Source organism: Melopsittacus undulatus, chromosome 11 (genome assembly GCF_012275295.1).
Source record: "Melopsittacus undulatus isolate bMelUnd1 chromosome 11, bMelUnd1.mat.Z, whole genome shotgun sequence".
NCBI lineage: Eukaryota > Metazoa > Chordata > Aves > Psittaciformes > Psittaculidae > Melopsittacus > Melopsittacus undulatus.
The window spans coordinates 3327878-3348524 of record NC_047537.1 but is presented as its reverse complement, the minus strand read 5'-3'; the positions used below and the strand labels follow the sequence as shown (position 1 = coordinate 3348524).

The 20647-nt window shown below is 42.0% G+C and overlaps 1 protein-coding gene across 2 annotated transcripts in view; it reads left to right on the top strand.

Annotated features, from left to right (window-relative positions):
• The window catches only part of MAPKAP1 (MAPK associated protein 1), a 97491-nt gene that overhangs the window by 61865 nt on the left and 14979 nt on the right, over positions 1–20647 (top strand). Inside the window, exons 8-9 of one of the 2 annotated variants that reach the window (XM_034067777.1) lie at positions 9689–9796; positions 17607–17747. In XM_034067777.1, the coding sequence (XP_033923668.1) occupies positions 9689–9796; positions 17607–17747 (249 nt within the window). The remainder of the gene's footprint in view (positions 1–9688; positions 9797–17606; positions 17748–20647) is intronic. The other variant, XM_034067778.1, reaches the window with a different exon arrangement.

Below are 20647 nucleotides of genomic sequence, written 5' to 3'. Positions count from 1 at the left end.
AGAACATCATCAATATTTGCAGATCTTAGGGCAAGACTTTACTACTTGCTACACACCCCTTTTGCCAAAGAGGCAATGAAGTAATGGAGGTGCAAGTGAAATGCATAGCCATGGTTGTGCCAGGTTTCAGTGTAGTAACAGAGGTGTAAGTGAAGTGTGTAGCTCCAGGTTGTGCCAAGTTTCTCGCTGGTTGGCCAGTCCCGTGCTAGGCATGGTGAGGAACTGGCTGTCCTTGGAGAGGCTCACCTATTTTGTGTCTTTCCATACCTCTTGGGCTTAGAACCCTCTGCCTCCTCCCACCTCTCCTGGAGCTGTGTTTGGGTCTGATACTCGCTTGCTTTCTGCTACGATGTCTGTTAGGGAAAGAGGAAGGATCCCTTGCTTGTTATTCTCATAGCAGTTTTCCCTCAGCAGGATTGGTGTGGCACAGGGGGAGCCCCTCTGTGCTGGAGAGGGTGCAATAGGGGCTGCTCAAAATCATTTCCTTCTGCCTACAAACTCCATCTCTGGTTTGTAGTGGTAATAATTTATTTCAGCAAGCCCTTTCTCACCAGCCTGCTGATGCTGAGCAGACACTGATGTGAGGAGGGGATGGGGGTGTTGGCGTGCGTGGAACGGCTCATCGGGTATAAAGTTTGTGACTAGTTTGTCAGGATAGAAATAGCTGGTTAGTCCAGTGTGTTTGGGCTGATGGGATTCTGGACATCAGCCCGAATGGGTGAGGAAAATATTTCAGGCCTGGCCTCTGAAATTAAAGTGAAATATTGAACTGAGTCTATTTTAGAGCTGTTGGTATTGAAATCAAACAGCTATGGGTTCTTCTGGATTGGTAATAAAGCTGTAATTTATGTGACATTTTGCATTCTGCGGTTCAGTGTTTGGATGATAGAGACTTTTTGTTTCTTTTACCCATTCTGATGGAAAGAAGATAATGCTGATACCCCAGGTGCCTTTATGGAGCCATCTCCTTCCTGCTAGTGTTTTGTGAAACACACCCACCCAGCCTGTTGTGCTGCCCCAAGACCATCACTTACACGAGTGTGAGCAGGGCAAAGTGCTTTCTCACTTCATAATCCGAGTCAGTAAGGCAGAGCCCCCACATTGATCTGCATCACAAATAAGCAGCCAAGCTTGGGCTGCAGGATGTTCACACTGGTGCCATCTCTTGGGTATCAGAGCGTGGAGAGGACTCAGGGTGCAGAGCTTTAACATGTGCTGCTCTGCCAGTACCCCGTGCAGCTGCTTGCCCTGACATGGTCCCCTAAATTTGTGATTAGAAAACCCCAGCAAGCCTGTATAGTGTATTTCTGCTATACGTACATCACATTATAGATCAAAAAAATGATTATTTCTTTCTCCTTTCAGCTTTATTTAGAGCTACATATTGCTAAGGCAAAAAGAACACGGCTCTAAAGCAGCAATTAAATAAGCACTTCTGTTAGTATACTGCAAAGACTGGTTTGCTGCTAGTCATGCTGCATGTTTTCTATACTACAAAAAAGCAATACATAAATGAAGTGTTTGTTTCTTTTTAAGGGGCTTTTGACTAAATTCTTTAATTTCACTGGCTGTCAAGGTAGTGTTAAGTAAAATGGGTTTGAACTGCTGTAGTTTTTGTGTACTGGACTAGATGTCAGAAACCTTTGCCATCACTGGAAATTCTGTCACTCTGGATTTACTATCTGTTTCCCACAGCTGAATTCTTAAGCAGTGTGATTTAACACCTTGGCTCTCCATCAGCCGGTCCTGGCATTTATTTGAATGCATTACACCACTGGTTTCCATAAACTATTTTACAATTGTTTCATATAAATGACTGTTTATTTCTACAAAAACCATCTGTATTTCTGCAGAGAGCAGCAGATAACTGTGTGTAAAATTCAGTCATGTCACAACAGTGCAAGTTAAGGAAAAACAGATTGGACCCAAAAAAAAGTCTCTTGCTTGTGAGCAATGTTAAAAGTTTGTTTTCACTATTTCGATATCTTTATTTATTAACCACTATTTGCATTTGTAATGATAAAATCTTTATTCCACTTCAGAGGTGTTGAGGGGCTTTGGGGATTTTTAACGGATAAACAGATTTAAGATGTCCTCAGAGCAGTAGGATTTGAGATGTAAACATTCTGGCTTTACAGCTATTTCCTCTCAAACTGTTTACATATTTTCTGTTGTTTTATTGTCATTGCCAAGCACACAATGGAATCCTTGCCCTTTCTGTCATGTTCTAAAAAAAATCCTATGGAAGGAGGCCTGAGCCCTTTCCCTGTTCCCAGTTTCTGTGTTCTCTGCAGTGTATTGATCCCTTTCCTTCTTCAGTCCTCTTTGTTTCTGCCTGGTATTCCTCCTCTGGCCCAGGGTCAGTGTCTAGTATTGATAGGAAACCTAGTCTTCCCCCATGCCCCTCATGGGCAGGCTGCACCCAGGAGGACCTCCCAGGGATGATGTGGTGCCACAGTTTGCCTGCTCCCAGCCAGCTCCCAAGAAGCATTCATGCTGCTGAGCTATTTTAATTCTTCCATATGCTGCCCATGTGCTGGCAGAGGGAAAGCTGGAATCCAGTAGTCTTACACTTAGCGCGACTGATACTTTCTGACAGACTATTTGAAATGATAGAAATACATAAACCTCCTCTTTTTTATGACCTTGTAATAGCTGCAACATATTTCCAGCAAATATTTTCTATGGCAATAATAAAAAAGTGATAACAAAAAAATAAATATAAATATAGTTTAAACTCAAAAGAAATCACACTTTCAAAACCTAGGGTTGGAGCAGTGAGGCAATAAATCACGTATCCTTGTGAAAGGAGAAACTTGAAATAGGAAAGCACCCCAGACATCACCATTAAATGTTTATCAACTATTTTCTTTTGACTACTTCCCTGCCTGTGCAGGGACAGAGCCTGGAACATAGCTCATGTTCACTTTGCTTATTTACTGTCTGCCTGGCATCTACTGCGTTGGCTATTAGGTGAGGACTGCCTGTCTTTAAACTTTGATTTTTCATGTGTTATTTTGGAAGTACAGCTGTACCCACAGGAAAGCTCATCCCCTGTCACTGTGCTGTGCCTGCACTGCTTGTCCCCACACAGTGACATGCTCTTGCATGTGCTTATCTTTTGGAAGACGAGCCAGAATATCACATCCTTCACCTCAGTGGACATCCAGGTGGTCTCAGGTGTTTGCTGGCTCACCAGGGACAGGTTGTCTTGTGCTATAAAAGAGATGAGTTGTAGTGTCATGCTGAAATACAGTGGGTCCGTGCCTCTTCCTGCTGTGGGCATCAGCAGCTCTGGTGTTTGGAGGCTGGAGATGTTCTCATGCCAGAGTGTTTCTGCAGAGAGTTGTCTGAGGAGCTGTGCCAGGAAAAACTAATCCACAAGCAGCACAAACCACCATGAGCAGACAGTCACTGAGAGACTTGGTCGAGGTCAGACACGAAGATGCTCTACTGTTGACTGTGATGTATTACATGTTGCTTGTGTCTGCTGCTCTCTCAGATGTGATGGTGGCAAGAGTTTGTTGAAGGAGAGGCCAGTGTACCTTGCCTTCCTTACCAGGCAAACTGTAAAATGAAATTGCAGCAACGAGCAGAATTAATAGATGACATGCAGATGGATGCAATATACTGAGGAAGAGAACAGGCATCGCTTTAGCAGAGCAGGTTGTGCCGTGGAAACCGATGAGCAGCCTTTGAGGAAGTCAGAGACCATCTGAATACGGATGATGTGTTTTATACAGCATGCTTAGATTTCCAGAAAAGATTTGACAAAGGCTCATGAAGCAATTAAGCTGTCACAGGATGAGAAGGAGGATCCTCACATAGATTAATAATTGATTAAAAGACAGGAAACAAAGAATAGGAATAATGGCCCTCCGTTATTAGTAACTAGGTTACTGGTGGAGTTCCAGTGGAACTGGTAGAACCTGCATTGTTCCATTAATGTGGGGCATGGAAAAGGATGTGAATGCTGATGTGACAAAATGTGCTGTTGATACAAAAGAAGTAAGAATAGTGCAAATAAAAGCTGTCTGTGAAGCACTGCGGAGGTATCTCACAATGCTGAGTGACAGGACAATAAAATGAGAGAGGGAATTCAGTGTCAATGAGTGCAAAATAATATACCTGGTGAAAAGCAACCGTAACTATATGTATACAATGATGGGCTCTAATTACCTTCCATCAGTCAAGAAAAGTATCCTGGAATCGTCACGGGTAGTTCTCTGAACACTTCAGCTCAGTGCTTAGGAACAGTCAGAAAGACAAATTGAACATCAGAAATTAGGAAAGGAGGAGAGAACAAAACAGAAAGCATAAGTCTGCCAGTCCATAAATCATGGTGTGCCCACATTGTAATTGTTGTATTTTATCTCAAAAATGATAATATAGAAGTAAAAAGATATAGAAATAGATGAGCATGAAAATGGGACAGACGTGAAATGAGGAGTAGGTGCTAAGGAGAGAAGATCTTTTCTGGTTTGGAAAAGACACAGCTGAGTACAGGAGGGTCTGTGAGGTGCGTGCAGTAGAGACTGAATTGGGAGGTTTGTCATAGTTGTTCCTAAGCCAAGAGCTGCGTGTCCCAAAAGTGATGTGTTGAAACAAAAGGGAATGCTTTGTCTCACATGATGCCATAAATCCTGGGGGTGTTACAGAAATCAGAAATTTGAAAGAGTTTTGAACAAATGCATGGGCCATAAAGAGAGCAGAAAGAGCTGACAGAGCATAGCTGGAACAGGGGCTTCAGTGAGAATTGTAGGAGCTCTTGAGAGGACATAAAGACAAAGACTAAGTAGGATGTTGTGATGTGTTTTGTTGCAGAAACTAATACTGTAAAATATTGGATCTGTTTTAAGCCATTTGGGGTTTTTTGCTTTTACTGGTCTTTTCAGTTGAAGTTTGACAATTCCTCAAACATTAAATATGGAAGTAAATCTTTCTACAGTCCGTATTTTACCCTGTTAACTAGTTTGGAGATGGAGGTGGGTTTTCTTTGGGGTTTTGTTTAAAGCCTCATTCTCTTCCTAAGTGTTGGTGTTTGTTTATTGTGCAGATTCAACCCCTGACCGTGGTATTCTTCATTGCTATTGAAAGTTAATGGGGGAAAAATTGCATTCCAAACATTTGAACCTGTAGTAGCCATGGCTGAACTTAGTTGATCTCTGGTGATCGGTTCAATTTAGTTACGATTTTTAGCCATTAGGCTGGGGCTGAATGATGGTGATTTGGTTGAGGCCAAATGTCTGTAGAAAATTGGCTGTTTGATAAGAGCCCTGTTATCAGAGGGGGATACTTTCTCATTTACATTTAGATGAGTATTGATTATTTATTTACTCAGAGAAGTGAGATTCGTTCCCAATCTTATCTCTCTCGTCTCTGCTTGTCAGCAGAAAGAGAGAGAGAGCTCTTGACATCAGCCCAAGATAACAGCACTTTGTAGTGAAGATAAAAGTTGGAATGGGCCTTTTTCTAGTCTTGACTGAAAGGATAAGTTCTAAAAATTAGAACTGACGGGTCATGCTTTCAAAACCCCATTCTGAAGGCTTTGCGGCTTAAATGGCAACAGAATTGGTTTGTTGTTATGTGGATGGCCATTTGCCTTTTGTAAGAGAACTGCTTAATTTCATTATGCGGTGGGATTCTTCCCAGGACACCTTTGCTTTGTGTGGTAGGGAAGTTGTGGAGGTGGCACTGGGGGCTGTTTCCTTGTTTGTTTTTAATTCCTGATAAACCTTGCTCTGTTCAAAGGGATATCTTGAAATGATGGAGTAGATGAGTGTCTGTAGGCAGACCACAGTGTAGGTGGTTAAAAGGGGATTGTAGCAGAAGGGATGTGTGTTAAGCTCCGCAGGTGAGGTGTGAGATGCTGAGTGTGGCCCCGGGAGTAAGCAGCTCTGTCTCTCCGTGCTAACCCCATTCCTCCACAGCTGCTGGTCTGGCAGTCACCAAAGCAAGTCAAGAACGGGATTATTGTTGCTGGTAGTATTTGCATGGTGTGGTCTAGACTCATAGCGTGGCCCAGGAGTGGAGAAGACCTAATGCATCAGGCCAGCAGGTCTAGTGGGGAAGGGAACGGATCTCACCCTCCCTTTGGGACCCCAAACTATTCTCTGATGGCTATTAAAGAAAAAGAGTTTGCTTGAGGGTATAGCCCCTTCTCATTCACCATGTTGTGGCTCATTTCAGAGGGCTGCTTTGGTTCCCTTCTTCCTCTCCATCCACGCGAACACTTGTCTCTCCAGCCCAGCTTGCTGTAACCCAGCAACAGTTTCTGTCTCTCCAAGTATTTGTGACAAAATTGCAGAACCAGAAGAGGGGTTTGTATTCATTGGCTTTGTCTTCTGCATTTTTGTCCGTGGTAACTTCCATTTTCACGTACTTGCTCCCAGCTTGGTGGTGGAACACAATGCACATGATTTACTCTGCCCCCTTGCTCCAGCAAGCAGTGCTTTGTGGGAGCCCTGGGCAATGCTGCTGGATGTGGGACGTGCTCAAGTTGTGGTCCCTGCTGTCAGTGGGAGAGCTCTGGGTCATGGGCCAGGACCAATCGTACCAGGATTTTAAAGCTTTATATTACAGCTGCACAGAGCATTCGCATCAGATTACAGAAATCCATAAAATCCAAGTTTGGTATTAGCACTTGGAATTTTGTAGTGATTCCCAGAGCAGTATTCTGTTAGGAGACCATTACATTACCTAATATTTCTACTACAATGACATCATTTGATCTTGGGAGAGAAGTAAACGTCTTCTGCAGAATCAGCCTAACATTTTTCATCTGTTGTGAAGCAAAGGTCATGTAAATGTGTACAGATATTTAAAATACATCATTTAAGATACTCTTTATATATATAAATTTCATAGTATTTTATGTTTTAAAGGAGTTCTTCATGTGGAAGGTTGCCTTGGTTTCTGATCTGTAGCTCTGTGTCATTCCTTTATTAGCAGACAGTTAATACAGTCTTGAGATAAATGGGATGAAACAATTTACCTGCTCACAGACTTCTCAAGTTGCTCCCGGTAAAGATCATCCTTTGACATTGGCTTGGTGGTGTTGAGGGATATGATCACCAGTGGCTCTCTACAGGGTGGCAGGAAGCTTGTTCAGAGGCGTGAGGATTGTTTGTGAGCTGGGTGATGTTCTTTGAGTGGATCCAGCTGGTGGAATCAGATCCACACAGAGGGACTGTAAACCACTGCCAAGCTCCTGCTTTTAATCTTGTCCCCTTATCATCATGTGCATGTGATTCTCTGACAGTTTTAAGGCTTTATGGCATTGATATCTGTCCTTTTGTCCCATCCCTCTGTGTTGGAAACGCGGCAGTCAGCCCATGTCTCTGTGCTGAGAGAGCAACGTGTGGTTTGGTGCCAGTCCCCTGCTGCAGCTCCCACACAGCCCTGTGCAAATGAGAGGAAATTGTATAAACAGAAATTATTTAGTTGGATAGGTGATGCTTGAAAGTGTGATCTATGGAATGGATCTCTTGGCTCATCACAGATGTGTTGTGGGTGCATCCACCTGAGAGGGCATCTATGGAGGCACCCAGCGAGGTTTAAGATTCCAGAAGGGGCCAACTTCATTTCTTCCTCTGCTCTGATTGTAAATGATTTTGGGGTGTAAGGGAGAGAGAGGCTGTAATGAAGAATGAGGAAGTTGGGACTTAATGGTGGACACTGGAGTCAGCCGATCTTAGTGATTTCTATCTATGGTAGGAGACCTTGGAATTAGAGTCTTGGTAGCAGGCACCAAGAACGTGGACACTGAGATGGAACCAGCAGTTCTGCTGCCTTTGTCATTGCTCGATATCGTTCATCATTTGGCTGTGGCTTGGGAACCTCTGCTTGCAAACAGACAAAGCAAGCAGGTTTTGCTGTCACTGATTCTGTTTTCAGACTACACCAGTTTTTAAATACAAATTGATTTACCACTTTGATATCTGTTTCAATTCACTATATTTTGCTTCTGCCTAACAAGCCAGGCCTCTGTTTATTTAATTTAGTGTAGATTTGTAATCGCATTTCCAGTAGCTGGGAGAGGAGAAAGGATGATGCTCTATGCATTTGCCTTTCTTTTTGTGCTGGCATGAGACTTCTCTGCTGCTTCTTGAGCGTGGTTTGTTCCGTAAATGCTTCAACCAGCTACACATGCAGTTGCTGCGGCAGGGAGGGAGCAGTCGTGCTCTCCTCCTCTGACCTGCCAATAGCCTGGCTCTGGATGTGCTCTGAGTGTCACCTGGAATAAGGGAGCTCCATTTTACCGAGAAATAATATTGCACTTCAGGAGCAGAACACACTTGGGCTGTGCAGCGAGTGCTTCACACGGCTTCTGGGGAGATGAAATGAGGAGTTGTAATTGAAATCCTGCTGTAGTAAATTTAAAATTAATTGGCTAACAAATTCCATTTCTTAGGAATGGCATCTGAGGCTAAAATACGGATTTTTTATATGTTTTAAATATTTCATCATATACTGTCATAATTCAAAGTCAGGAAACATTCAGAAGTATTTCAAGTACTGATAAAGAAGGAATAAATTTCATTGTTTCAGTTCTAGGGAGTTTGCTACATTAAGACCTGGTTAAAGGTGCTTTGCATCACTTCAGCTTTCTTCAGGTGTCTGTTTAGTGTTATTTCACCAAATTATACAGAAATTACAGCTGAGAACTTTGTGTGCGCTTCAGCTCTTGGGTGTGAGCAATAGTGGAGATCCGTTAATGTAGTTGGATCCATTAATGTAGTTGGAAAGCAGTTTTTTAAGCAATATCATCTGTCCTTTGGTGAGTTGATTTCAGAAGAAGGAAGTTGGCACCTGAATCTTTAAGATTTACAGTTAAACATGATATATATCAAAATAATTCATTGGAAATAATAGCATCTGCACATGCTTAAGTTTGGTGCAGTTCAGTGTTAACAGTGTATAGATCTCTGGAAAAAGATCTCTTGATGACCCTTTCTGCTCCATGCAGCCCTTGAGGTGCTGGATGATGCCAGACTCCCTGTCTCTAGTCAGCCTGGAAGGCAGTGCTGATAGCTGCTGAGGTGTGAGGAAATCCTCACCCCACACTTCTCAAGCACCACATTCCAAGAAATGTGCCATTGGCAGAGGTAGAAATAGCCAAGCTGGGTGTCATGGAGCTTGTTTTCATGACAAAATGCAATTCATAAAAGCAGGGCTGCTTTCCTTCCCAGCTGTTTCTTCGTGTTCTGTGCAGACACCACCAAGGCAGCAGCTGAGCTTTTCTTGCCTTCCCAAGTGTGAGTGTAGGTTGGGTTGAGCCCACGCTCCAGAAGCAGGCTGCAGTCCCAGTCTGGAAGAGGAGTGGGCTTGGGGTACAACATAGATACACACCAAGATCTGAGTAGGTATGCTTTACAACAGGCAATACCCCTGTCTTGCAGCACAGGCAGGGTATTTAATAGAGACTCATCTGGTGTAGGAATAATGCAGGAATGTTGGGCAGGAGTTTGTCAGGGAGCGTTGGTAGACAGTTGAAGATGACTGGAATATGCTGTTTCTTTGCACCCCATCTTTTGATGACAGGGTCCTTCCCTTTGGCAAACAGCTTTGAAACATAAACATCTACCTGCCTTACTTCTAGGCTACGAGTAACCTCATGTTAGTTGAACATGATAAGCCATCACTTTGTTAGAAAACAGATGATTTTACAAGTTACTTTATGTTTCAGGTCCTCAGTATCGGCTGGAGAAGCAGAGTGAACCTAATGTCCCAGTAGATTTAGACTGTACCTTGGAGAGCCAGAGCACTTTGGAATTCTGCCTTGTCCGGGAGAACAGTATGTTTCCCCTTTTCACTTTTGCTCTTGTAAATTGCTTAAACTCACATAAGTTATGTATTTTGGAATACAAGCTGTACTGTCTGGGCAAGTAAGTTTTGACGAGACTCCTTCCTGAGGCACTTCTCAGTTGTGCCAAAACAATATTCCAGAGGGAAATGATGGATTTCATACCTTCTAGTAAATAGTCTGCATCTTGTTTATCACTTCATGATTAATCGTTTTCTGTTAAACTCTGCTCTGTAAAGTTATGACCAACCCAAAAACACTGGAAATATGAAACACTTTCTGTTGCAGGCATTGCTCAGTGGATAAAGTGATCATTCCACAGTGTGTTTTGCCATGGTGATATGGCTGTTAGAGACACTGATTTCTTTTTTTCTAATAGAATTTAAAGAAATTAACCATGCAGATATAACTAGAGTGGTTTGATGGGTTTTAAAGTGCAAGGCAAATAATCTCTCCCCAGCTATGCTCAAATATTTTCATTCTATTACTGTTTTAATGGTCCTAATAATGTTTCCTGATTAATCTCTTTACAAGGAACTGTTTGGAACTTTAAAAACCCAAACCTTTAACATTGATTTGTGTTTGTCCTCCATAGTATTTTGGTCTGTCCTTCACCCTTTCCAACAGTCATGCTCTCAGTTGCGGAGTTGGGGGTTTTTATTCCATTTTAATTCGGCTGAAAAGATGTTGATTGTACTAATGAGGAAAGCAGTAGTGCTCATGCTCTCAGCCAGGACCATGCTCAATGTTTGCTGCAAGCAAGCTTACTAAAAGCCTGTTTTGATATAGTAGAATTTTTCCTGTCTTCACAAAGATTAGACCGTTCCATTTATGCTTTTTGGCTGTAGCATTTCATATTTTATCCTAGAATGACAGCAAAGCATCCCCAAAGTAGCTCCTAATTCCACTGGCGAGCAGTAGACTCTATTCCCATTTACGGACTCGCAGAGGTGAGACACAGCTGCCACAAGCATTCCAGTGGGACATCAGTGCTGGAGCTTGGATTAAGCACTCTCAGTTTTGGCTCGCACTCCATAGACTGGGACTTGCTCCCAAAGTATTCCTGATGCTCCTGATTAATTTCTTTATAATATGGTTCTAAGAAACTGTAGGAGAGAATGAGGCAGAAGGTGGCAGGGGTGCTGTGCATGAGGAAATGGAGCAATTCTAACCTCCCTAAGCAAATTGCAGCCAGAATTCCCCAGTGTCTGCGTCCCACCTATTATTTTGGTATTGATTTTTAATCCATTAAAAGATGCACACGGGTCATACTTTCATAGGTTTTACACATTTTGTATTTTAAACACACACTTTTTTATATCCAGAAACTTCAATTAAAAGTGTATATACTGCATTTTTAACGTATTTTCCTCGCCTGTGGCTCATAGCTATATCTACTGATGCTCTTAGCTCTCATGAGTGACTAGGCTTGGGTTGCACTGTTACTTTAATAGTAAATCTGTTGTAAGTTTCAAAGTGATTTAGTAGGAGGCATTTGGTTTACTCTGCATCAGCAGCAAAAGCTCGAGCAGAGCTTCGAAGGCCTTGCCTCAAAGTATTTGTCAGTCATAATGTGAAGGGAACACTTTTCCCCTTCCCTGAAAGGCAATGGCATCACACTGGTAGGTGATGTTCATGGGTCTTGTGTTTGTCAGCCAGTGCCTGGAACATGGGAATGTGAAGGGAAAACAAGCACTTTGTAGAGTTCAAGAGCAAGTCACTGTTTTAGTTTGTTCAAGGCTGACAGTAATCTAGGCAAAATAATAAATGCTTACATGAATTCTCTCTGTTTTCTGCTGCACTGTTACTGTTTTCTGAATTGATACCAAATTCAAATAAGGAATGCAGGAGAAATCCTCTGTTTATAGTTTTTTCCCCAGAATGTGGGTGAATTTCAAGTGATCTTTCGTTGTCCCTGCTCAGGGATATATGTGAAACACCCATGCAGTTAACTCTCTATACATATAGATGTTCAAGGACAATACAGTATATAAGATCAGTCATAATTCATCTGCTGTACATAGCCTGGTTCCCCCAATACACAATAAGAAATTGGATTTTGCAGTGCTTAAGGAGCTATCCTTTGCCGTGGCATTAGAATAGAAATATTGACAGTTGTGCACTGTTAATAAAATAAAGCTTGAAAATCCTAACATCAAAATGAAATACTCATTTTCTGTATTTTGGTTTTACTTGAAATACTTCTAGCTGAGATATGCCAGTCAGGAAAAGCTCTGTTATAACAGCTATTATTTGTAAATGTACTCTTTGTAAACTCATATTCATTTATAAACATATATATATGTCTGATGAAAGAGAGAAAGAGAGAAAGAAAGAAAGAAAGAGAGAGAGAAAGAAAGAAAGAAAGAAAGAAAGAGAGAGAAAGAGAGAGAGAAAGAAAGAAAGAAAGAAAGAAAGAAAGAAAGAAAGAAAGAAAGAAAGAAAGAAAGAAAGAAAGAAAGAAAGAAAGAAAGAAAGAAAGAAAGAAAGAAAGAAAGAAAGAAAGAAAGAAAGAAAGAAAGAAAGAAAGAAAGAAAGAAAGAAAGAAAGAAAGAAAGAAAGAAAGAAAGAAAGAAAGAAAGAAAGAAAGAAAGAAAGAAAGAAAGAAAGAAAGAAAGAAAGAAAGAAAGAAAGAAGAACCCTCCCCATTTCCTTTGGGCAAATTGAAAGTTTATATTTCAGGGTATTAAATGAAACAGAAAACTTTCCATTATTAAGAAATACATATGGAGAAATCCCTTATCTAGCCAACTTTCACTAATGGCATTCAAACTAATAAACTGTTTCCAGTATGCAGAACTTTTTAACTCGCATGAAGATTTATCTTTAGACTAAAAGCCTGCACTTCGTAATGTGAAATGCTTTTATGTGTTGTAGCAAACTGTTCATGGCTAATTTAGTTTTATTCTTACCATCTTACTTCTGGAAAGTTCCTCTTTCTCATTTTATCATTAGATAGTAATTAGTATTCAAGGGAAATTGGTCTTAATATATTAAAATTGGTTTAGTGCCTTTAGACCTGTACCAAAGCCAGTGTCTTATTGGAAAATGTAACTGGGGACTCTGTGTATGTAATTAATTGTATTACAATTAAGAACTTTCATTAAGCAATATACCAGTACATTAAAGTAATAAGGGACATTTTTGCAATGCAGTTAACTTTATATTTTGTTGTTTTATCGAGAATATACAGGTTCACTTGCTCTTGAATAGGCTACACATAGCATTTCAGTATTCTGATATTGCCAAAGTGTCATTTTTATATGTCCTCTAGTGCTGACAGGAGACCCTTTTGGATAAGGATGCTTGGTTTAGCTTCTAACTTATTTTCAGACTTGTGCTTCTGGTGCCTGTTGTTTCATCACTGTTTGCCGTGTTTGAAAATCAGGATTTTCTATGAGATTGGCCTGAGCTACAAATATAACCGTATTTCACAGGAGTTCAAGGGCTTGAGGCAAAAATGCTCTCTCTGTACTGAAGCTGGTTTAAAAACAGAAAAGATCTTCAGCTGTTGTTTCCAGCCTGGGAAATATGTTGGTTTTCTGGGTGACCATCGAATTAGAGACTGCAGATTAGTGCTGTGACTGTGGCTTCTAAAACACCATAGTGCTTCACCACAGTGCCTGTCTTAAAGAGTAGACATAACCCTTGATACCATTTTTGCTTTTTATTCAGCTTCTCTGGGCAGAAAACACCACTCTGGGTTTTTCTGTTTTGTTTTGGGGTTGTGATGGTTGGTTTTTGTTTAATTGATGGGGTTTTATAAAGGAGGAGGCTGGGGTTGAATGTTTTGAGTGCTTTTGCTGCACGAGCAATCTGAGCAGGGATGGAGGGCAGTCTGGCTGGCTGGGAAGTCCGTCCTCCAGTAAGGACTGTGACAGGGGAGTTGATAAGAATCAGATGGATAAAGAAAACAGACACGTAGCTGCATGGAATGCATACAGTTCTATATGGGATCTCCGTCCAGGCAGCACCATACATTCTGACACAGTGACTTTGGGTTTAGGGATTTAGAAACTGGGAACAGCAGCAGCAGTACAGTGTGCGTGAAGCCGTGGCTGCTGATGCAGGGGTGAGCTGGTGGCTCTGGCTGAAGGCAGCTCCAGTGCTGCTGGCCCCAGCCCTGTGTCACTACAAGCACCAACCTTATTCTGCCCCCACACAGGCACTGCAAAGGTAGGGTGTAAGGATTGGCACTAGACATGGCAGTGCCAAAGTCCCAAAACCCCCTTTTTAGCTATGCCACACATAGCTCTGTCCCTGGCTTGGGCATTGCAGGGCAGAAGCACAAGGTTCCTCTCTGCCATTCTTTTCCTGCTCCAGTCATGCATTTTCTTACCCTGCTGCTCCAGTAATTAACCCCCTATCCTGGGCTAAGGGAAATTAGCCTGGGCTAAAGGAAATGCCTCCCTTGTAGCTGTGCTTTGCACTTTGTGCAGGTTCTTACCTTGTGCCTTGTTTATCCCGCGCCTGACTCCAGCTTTTTTTCCCCTTTTTCTCTCAAAAAGTAAATCAATTAGGTAGACCATAAAGAAGAGTACAGAGGTCACTGCAAACTGAAGCTCCATGTCAGTATGTGACAGACTTTGTTTCTGGAACAGGAATCTGTTCGTCCCAGGGCAGAGCAGCCTCTGCCAGCAGAGCCCTATTGCTGGGTCGGCTCTTGGGCTAAATAATAGACGTGGAGCATCCACTTTACTTGATTGTCTTGCCAAGCAGAAGCTTTTACATTCAAAAGCCACACTGTGATCTCCATTACAAATACCCTGACAGGCCTGTAAATATTTGACAGGTTTATTCACAGCTGCTTGCATGTGGAAAATATTTTTATGCTTTTCCCCCCAATCAGCTGGTTTGAGATGGCTCTTCCCTGGCTGCTGAGCACCGGCAGGCTCACAGACATCCTCGCTGAGCTGCGGGGTAAGAGCAATATGCCAAGTTCTGCAGTCAGGTTTTTCCCTGCAGGGCATTTCTCTCTGTTGTTACTGATATTACTGCTATTATCCAATGCACCCTCAGGGGTCCGCATGTCTTGCCATCTTTAGACAGATGATCTGTTTTGATGGTGGAGTTCCTGGCTGCAATCCCAAGAGCAGCAACTGTAGAGATTCTGTAAACCTGAATCCATTCACAAAGCTCCATAAAGCAATGTCGGCAGAGATTGCGGGTACACGGAGGATCTGAAAGGCTTCCAGAGCAAAATCCCACTGTTCAGCTGCTCCGGCTGCAGCAGTTGCTGCTCCCGCTGTTTAGACATGACAAAGGTGCTCACAGGTTTAGTTGCAGTGACAATTTTTCCCCCTGGATATGGTCTGGCAGGCTGCTAATTTTCTTTGTAATACTTTTCATTTGGGTGTGTGAAGTCTTTAGACAGACTCAGCTTCATAACAGCCATGTAAAGCTGGTGCACAGTGTCCCTGCTCTGACAGTATTTGGTGTGGATGGTGAGGGAGGGTGGTGCGAGGCCAGGGTGGGAGCACAAGGGCAGTGATACCTGCAGAGCATCCAGGGAATCTGGGTCTTGTGAAGTGCTTTAGGAACATTTCTCAGGAGGTACAGGAGCGTGATTAAGATGCATCATTCTTTGTGTTACTTCTTTCGTACTGCCACTGGTTCAGTTTGTCTATTGGTGCTAATTCTTCATGTGTAACACTGTCCTGAGAACCCTGCTATGTGGAGGGCTGCCCATTGCACCAAGGTGAGGGTCTTGTCACCCACTGCTGAAACACAGCCATACACTGGGAGCCGTTTCCACCAGTGGAAGAGGGTCCCTGTTCACTCTCAACTGTGGAGCAGCATCATTGCCATCCTCCTGTTTTGCTTCCTGGCACGGCCATGCCACAGTGTTTCAAGATGCTTTTAAGTGCACCAAAAAGTTTGACATATCTCAGTGTATCTTTGAAGTACTGCAGCATGAGGGTTTGACATGATACATTATGATAATCCATAGTATAGAGACATTAACACAGGGGTCTTTGACAAAATACATTGTAATGTCTCTGAAGGAGCCATTACAATTTATCTTGTCATTCTGGAGCGTAGAGTGGTTGCAGTGTTAAGATGGCTCTGCATAAATTCACATGTAGACTGTTTCATTTGATTTTTGGAGTTCTTTCAAGTCGAATGGCAGAGCCCAATTTGTTGCTTAACCCTTTGCTGTCCACTTCCCTGAATGAAGGTCCTGGTTGCATGTCAGGAGGCTGTGGTGTATGGTGAGGAGTGGGCATCACCCTCACCCGCTCTCCTTTAGGCAGGGTGGAAAGCTGATGTGACTAATGCTGAGGAATGGGAATCTCCTCCTTTGTGCTGCCAACATGTACTTTGACTCGTTTAACAGCAAATGCTAACTTACTTTGATGTAGACATGGAAGGTATTTACCATAAGCAGTGACATTTGTTACTGAATTAACAGATAGAAAAGGGAATGCTTACACCCAGCAGGAAAAACACCCCATGCTCAGGTGGGGTTTTTCTTCCCTCTTGCCTACATTTGCCCTGCTTAATGCCACCAAAGGTGGCTTCCTTTGCTGAAGCCAACAGCCAGTACTTCTGCAGCTCTGAATTACCCTGTTCAAAGGTACCTGCTCCCGCATCAACAGTATGTGTCTGAGACAAGTGCCAGGGTGTTCCTCCTCTGCAAGCCATGGCCTTTCCTGCCAAACCATCCCCTTGTCATTGAGGCCCAAATGTGGAATCCTACTACGGCTTCCATGCGAGCTGATGTGAGGATGGGAATGCACATCCCCAGAGGGAAAGGTCAGCATGGGAAGCATTAAGTGTTGAGGCTGCTCCAACTGTGCAAGAACAAAATGAATACCAAAGAAATCTGACAAGTTCTTCGCCTGCTTTGCTGGATCTTTAAGGCCTGTACTAAAATTCCATCATCTCATCTTCCCATTATTAAAATTTTAGCAAAATATAAAGTTTTCATTAATCTCCTGCAGCAAATTTAGTACTCTGAACTGGCGGTTGATTCAGCTTTTAGGACTACATTAGCTGGGATATTAAACAAAACGTGTCTTTCTTCAGTTTCTTCTGTAAGAAGCTAAATCAGTTTTCAAACATATTTATACCACTTTATCTAACAGCATCTGAATGATCGTTTAGAGCTGAGATGCTTTATTAGCAGCTGGCATAGAAATTACTCTGTGCAAAATTATATATCACATTATAGTAATGTTTAAATTGGTGTTAATCCAACGTCATAAAACGTAAAAATCTTTAAAGTGTGTTATATTTTTTCAGTAATTGGCGTTTTGGCTTAATGAGATGTTACCTTTTATAAAGCCAGTACCTGCAGTAGTAATGAGAATACTAATCAGTAAATAAAGCGCGGCTTTGTTACCACCGGGCTGAGATAAGAGTGCCCGAGGTGTTACCAGTGTCACATCCCAATGGGGAGATGCTGAAACATGGGAGAGCTGTGCTAGTGCATACGTGGAGGGTGGCTCCTTGCTGGGGTGACAGGCTGGGGGTGTCCTGGTGGGGATCCCACCAGGTTGGCCCCTGGGGATACCTGTGGTCAGGGGTATTTTGTGCCACCGAAGAATCTACCACTGGGAAGAGCAGATGCATCGCACTTCATGTGGGATGCAAATGTGTGTTCTAATGTCCTTAAGGAATTGGTGATTCTGTCTTTGGGTGGAGGGTGAGAGTTTCCTCCTCCCAGACATGGACTTGAGCACTGTTCATCCTTAAAAAGCCATCTGCAGCTGCAGACATTGCAGCCATACGAACACACCAGCTGAATCTTATGCTGTATTTTAAACCTCTTGTTCATTATTGTTGGCTTGTTTTGCAGGTTCAAGAGGAGAAGAGGTCTCGGAGGAGGACCCTCAGATCGATATAGCTACAGTTCAGGACATGCTCAGTAGCCACCATTACAAGTCCTTCAAAGTCAGCATGATCCATAGGCTTCGATTCACCACTGATGTTCAGTTAGGTAAATCAATCCATACTATAACGCTTAGGAAAATGGAACAGTTCAAACCTTTGGCCATCTCTAATAGCTGTCTGTCCACCTCAGATGTTTTTAAAGCAGTCGTTATCATGGTGGGCCATTTTATCGTGGAGCACATCACTCAAAAGTGCTGCCAGCATCTCAGCAGTTAAAAAAGAATTGCTCTCAGTTGAAAAGACTTCGGTATTTTTATTACCCACAATCAGGCAGCACATGTTTCTTCTGAAAGAAGGCCATTATTTAATGACCTCATCGCTGGGTTTTTTTAATCTAAGCTTCCTAATGGAAAGCTTCTTGCCAACTGTTTTGGTATTTTTAAATGAGGCTATGCAAAATTAGGAATGATTTGGTTTTTCCTTTTCTGAGACCGAGAGATTTTAGTGACCAAGTGGAAATTTGAGGTGCCACAAAAGAAAACTAGCATTCTCTAAAGGTTTTATATTGTCCTTATTAGCTTTCTGAATGCTTTTGAAAACCCAAAGGCCAAGGGATGACAGAATCTTGACTTATAAAAGCCCTATTACTGTTTTAAAATGATTGAATGGCTTTTTATCTTTGTGTTTAAATTGTGAATATTTGATTAATGATGCATTGGTAGGTGACCTGTGACATTCCTGCAAATACCTTCCATAAAGAAATGATTCAGCAGTAAAATATTAAGTGCCATAAGGTTTACAAAATACATTTATTCTGCAGAATTCAGTGGAATTGTTAAATTTAAAGGATACGAGTTCCTGTATTATTGTTGGTGCAGTCTCTTCATTCTTGCATCCTTAAGCATGTGTAAAAGTGTGTGTCTAAAATCTTTACAGAAGAGGCTTTCTGGGTTTATTTTGAACTGTCTTGTCAAGGAAGGATTTATGTACTGGTGCTGAAGCAGGACAGCACTGGGCATGTTTTCTGCTTTTGAGCAAACTCTCTGGGTGCGATAGTTTGCTTCCAGTGAAGTTTGACTCACTGTATCTGGAAAGTGTCAGAAATGAGAGCTTGAAAAGGTCATGACAGATCACTAAAGATAAATGGTTAAGGGAGAATAGCTGTTAAATGAAACAAATGGCTTAACTTGTGCAGCAGGGAAGGAGCTGACCCTGTCCAGTAGTGTAAGGACCATAAAATTTCCCTTTTATAATAATCTGTGAGCTTGTATATTTTTGATGGCAGTACACTGACAGCATGGCTTTTATAATCTCATCCTTTTGTAAAATCAGAGAAGACCCCAGTGGGATATTCCAAGTTTGGGCAAATAAATGCAAAGAATCCAAACCTTTGAATATAGTCAAAATAAGCATATGGTGCTGAGGTTTCTCCTGACATTTTTTAGGGGTATTGAAAGAGCAATGCTGGTAAAATAAGCATTGAGGTGCTATTTGGATTAGGGCTGCTGAGTGTTAATGTGTTCGTCTTCTCCATACAATCTGAAATATCTGTGTGGTTTTGGGGGTGAGTCCCATTGTCCCAGGCTTCGTGCAGGACATTTACATGTGACAGAACCCAGAAGTGGTGGAGAACACACTCAGCGTGGGTCATCTGCACTCCCAGCAGTTCACTCTGACATTGTAGGACACACACATTGAACTTGAGTAGGTTCTGTGTTGGGTCGGGCAGCAACAGTGTGATCTGTGTTTGCAGACTGGTACTTTTTGACACATTTTATCTGCTTTGAGGCCTGATCACTGAATTTGAGGCAAGGTTAAGCTAAAAACAGAGTAAGCTCCATCTTCTGCACACCATACATAGTTCTATAGTAAAAAGCAGTACATAAATGACCACAGGAGGAAGAATGACCACCTTTTGACTGATGGTTTTATTACGGTGGAAGGCTTTAGCCATAGCAGTTTAAGGTCTGGGGGGTTATGTTTTAGCTCATATTACAGTGTAATGCACATACAGTAGCAGTCTCAACGTTTTTACACAGGTTCTATCACATTGTGAAGGCATAAAACACACTTGTGTATCACATTAGCAAAACTCAAAGAAGCATATTGTCTCAGAAAATGACTGCTGGCAAGTATTTCAGAAAAGGGGGGGCAGTTGCAGACCCCAACAAAGGAGGCAAAACCAGTGCAGCGTTACTGGACTAATACATCACCAGTATATCATTTGATAAAATGAATGAATTAAAACAATAGTGGAAGGAGCATTTTTACTTGCTTTTTGAGTATGAGTAATTTGTGCCATGAAACAGAGACTGCAGGAGCCACATACATAATACTGTTTTGATTTTAGGTTTCAACACATACAGACTGTTAGAACAATAACACAAAAAAGACAACATTCTTTGTCAATGTGCTCTTTGGATGCGTGTGAGCTTAAGCCAGTGATGTTGAGATACAGAAATAATGGATGAAGTATACAGTGACAATTTGCAGATAAAAATAATAGAAGTTAAAGTGTATTTTACATGATAAAAAAAAGATGAAAGAGGAGGAAGTCTGTTACATCTGAGATGGTTACAAAATCCATGCTTGGTGAAGTAGCCTCTGCTGAAAAGATTGATGCAATGGGGAGTGACCTTGGCTTGGAGCAGGAGCTGGTGATGTATGTATGAGCATCTCTCTGCTAAATGGACCCAGATTTGTAGCACTAATATACATGGAAGCCCAGAACCAAACTCAGGATGGCAATAAATCAACAGCCACTTTGAGTGTCATTTCTGGTTTATATTCCACTATTGTTCTATCACTTTAATTCATGTCACTATCATCTGTTCATCTGGAACAGTTTTATATAATTTTCCAGTGGAGTTACCTGACAAATCCTATCAAATTAACAAGGTGCATTAACAGTATTGACTGACTGTGAATTCTGAAGTTACAGGACCATACAGTGAGACATTTTTAAGGATCTTTTCAGGGTGATGCTTTCAGAGGGAGGGATGGGGA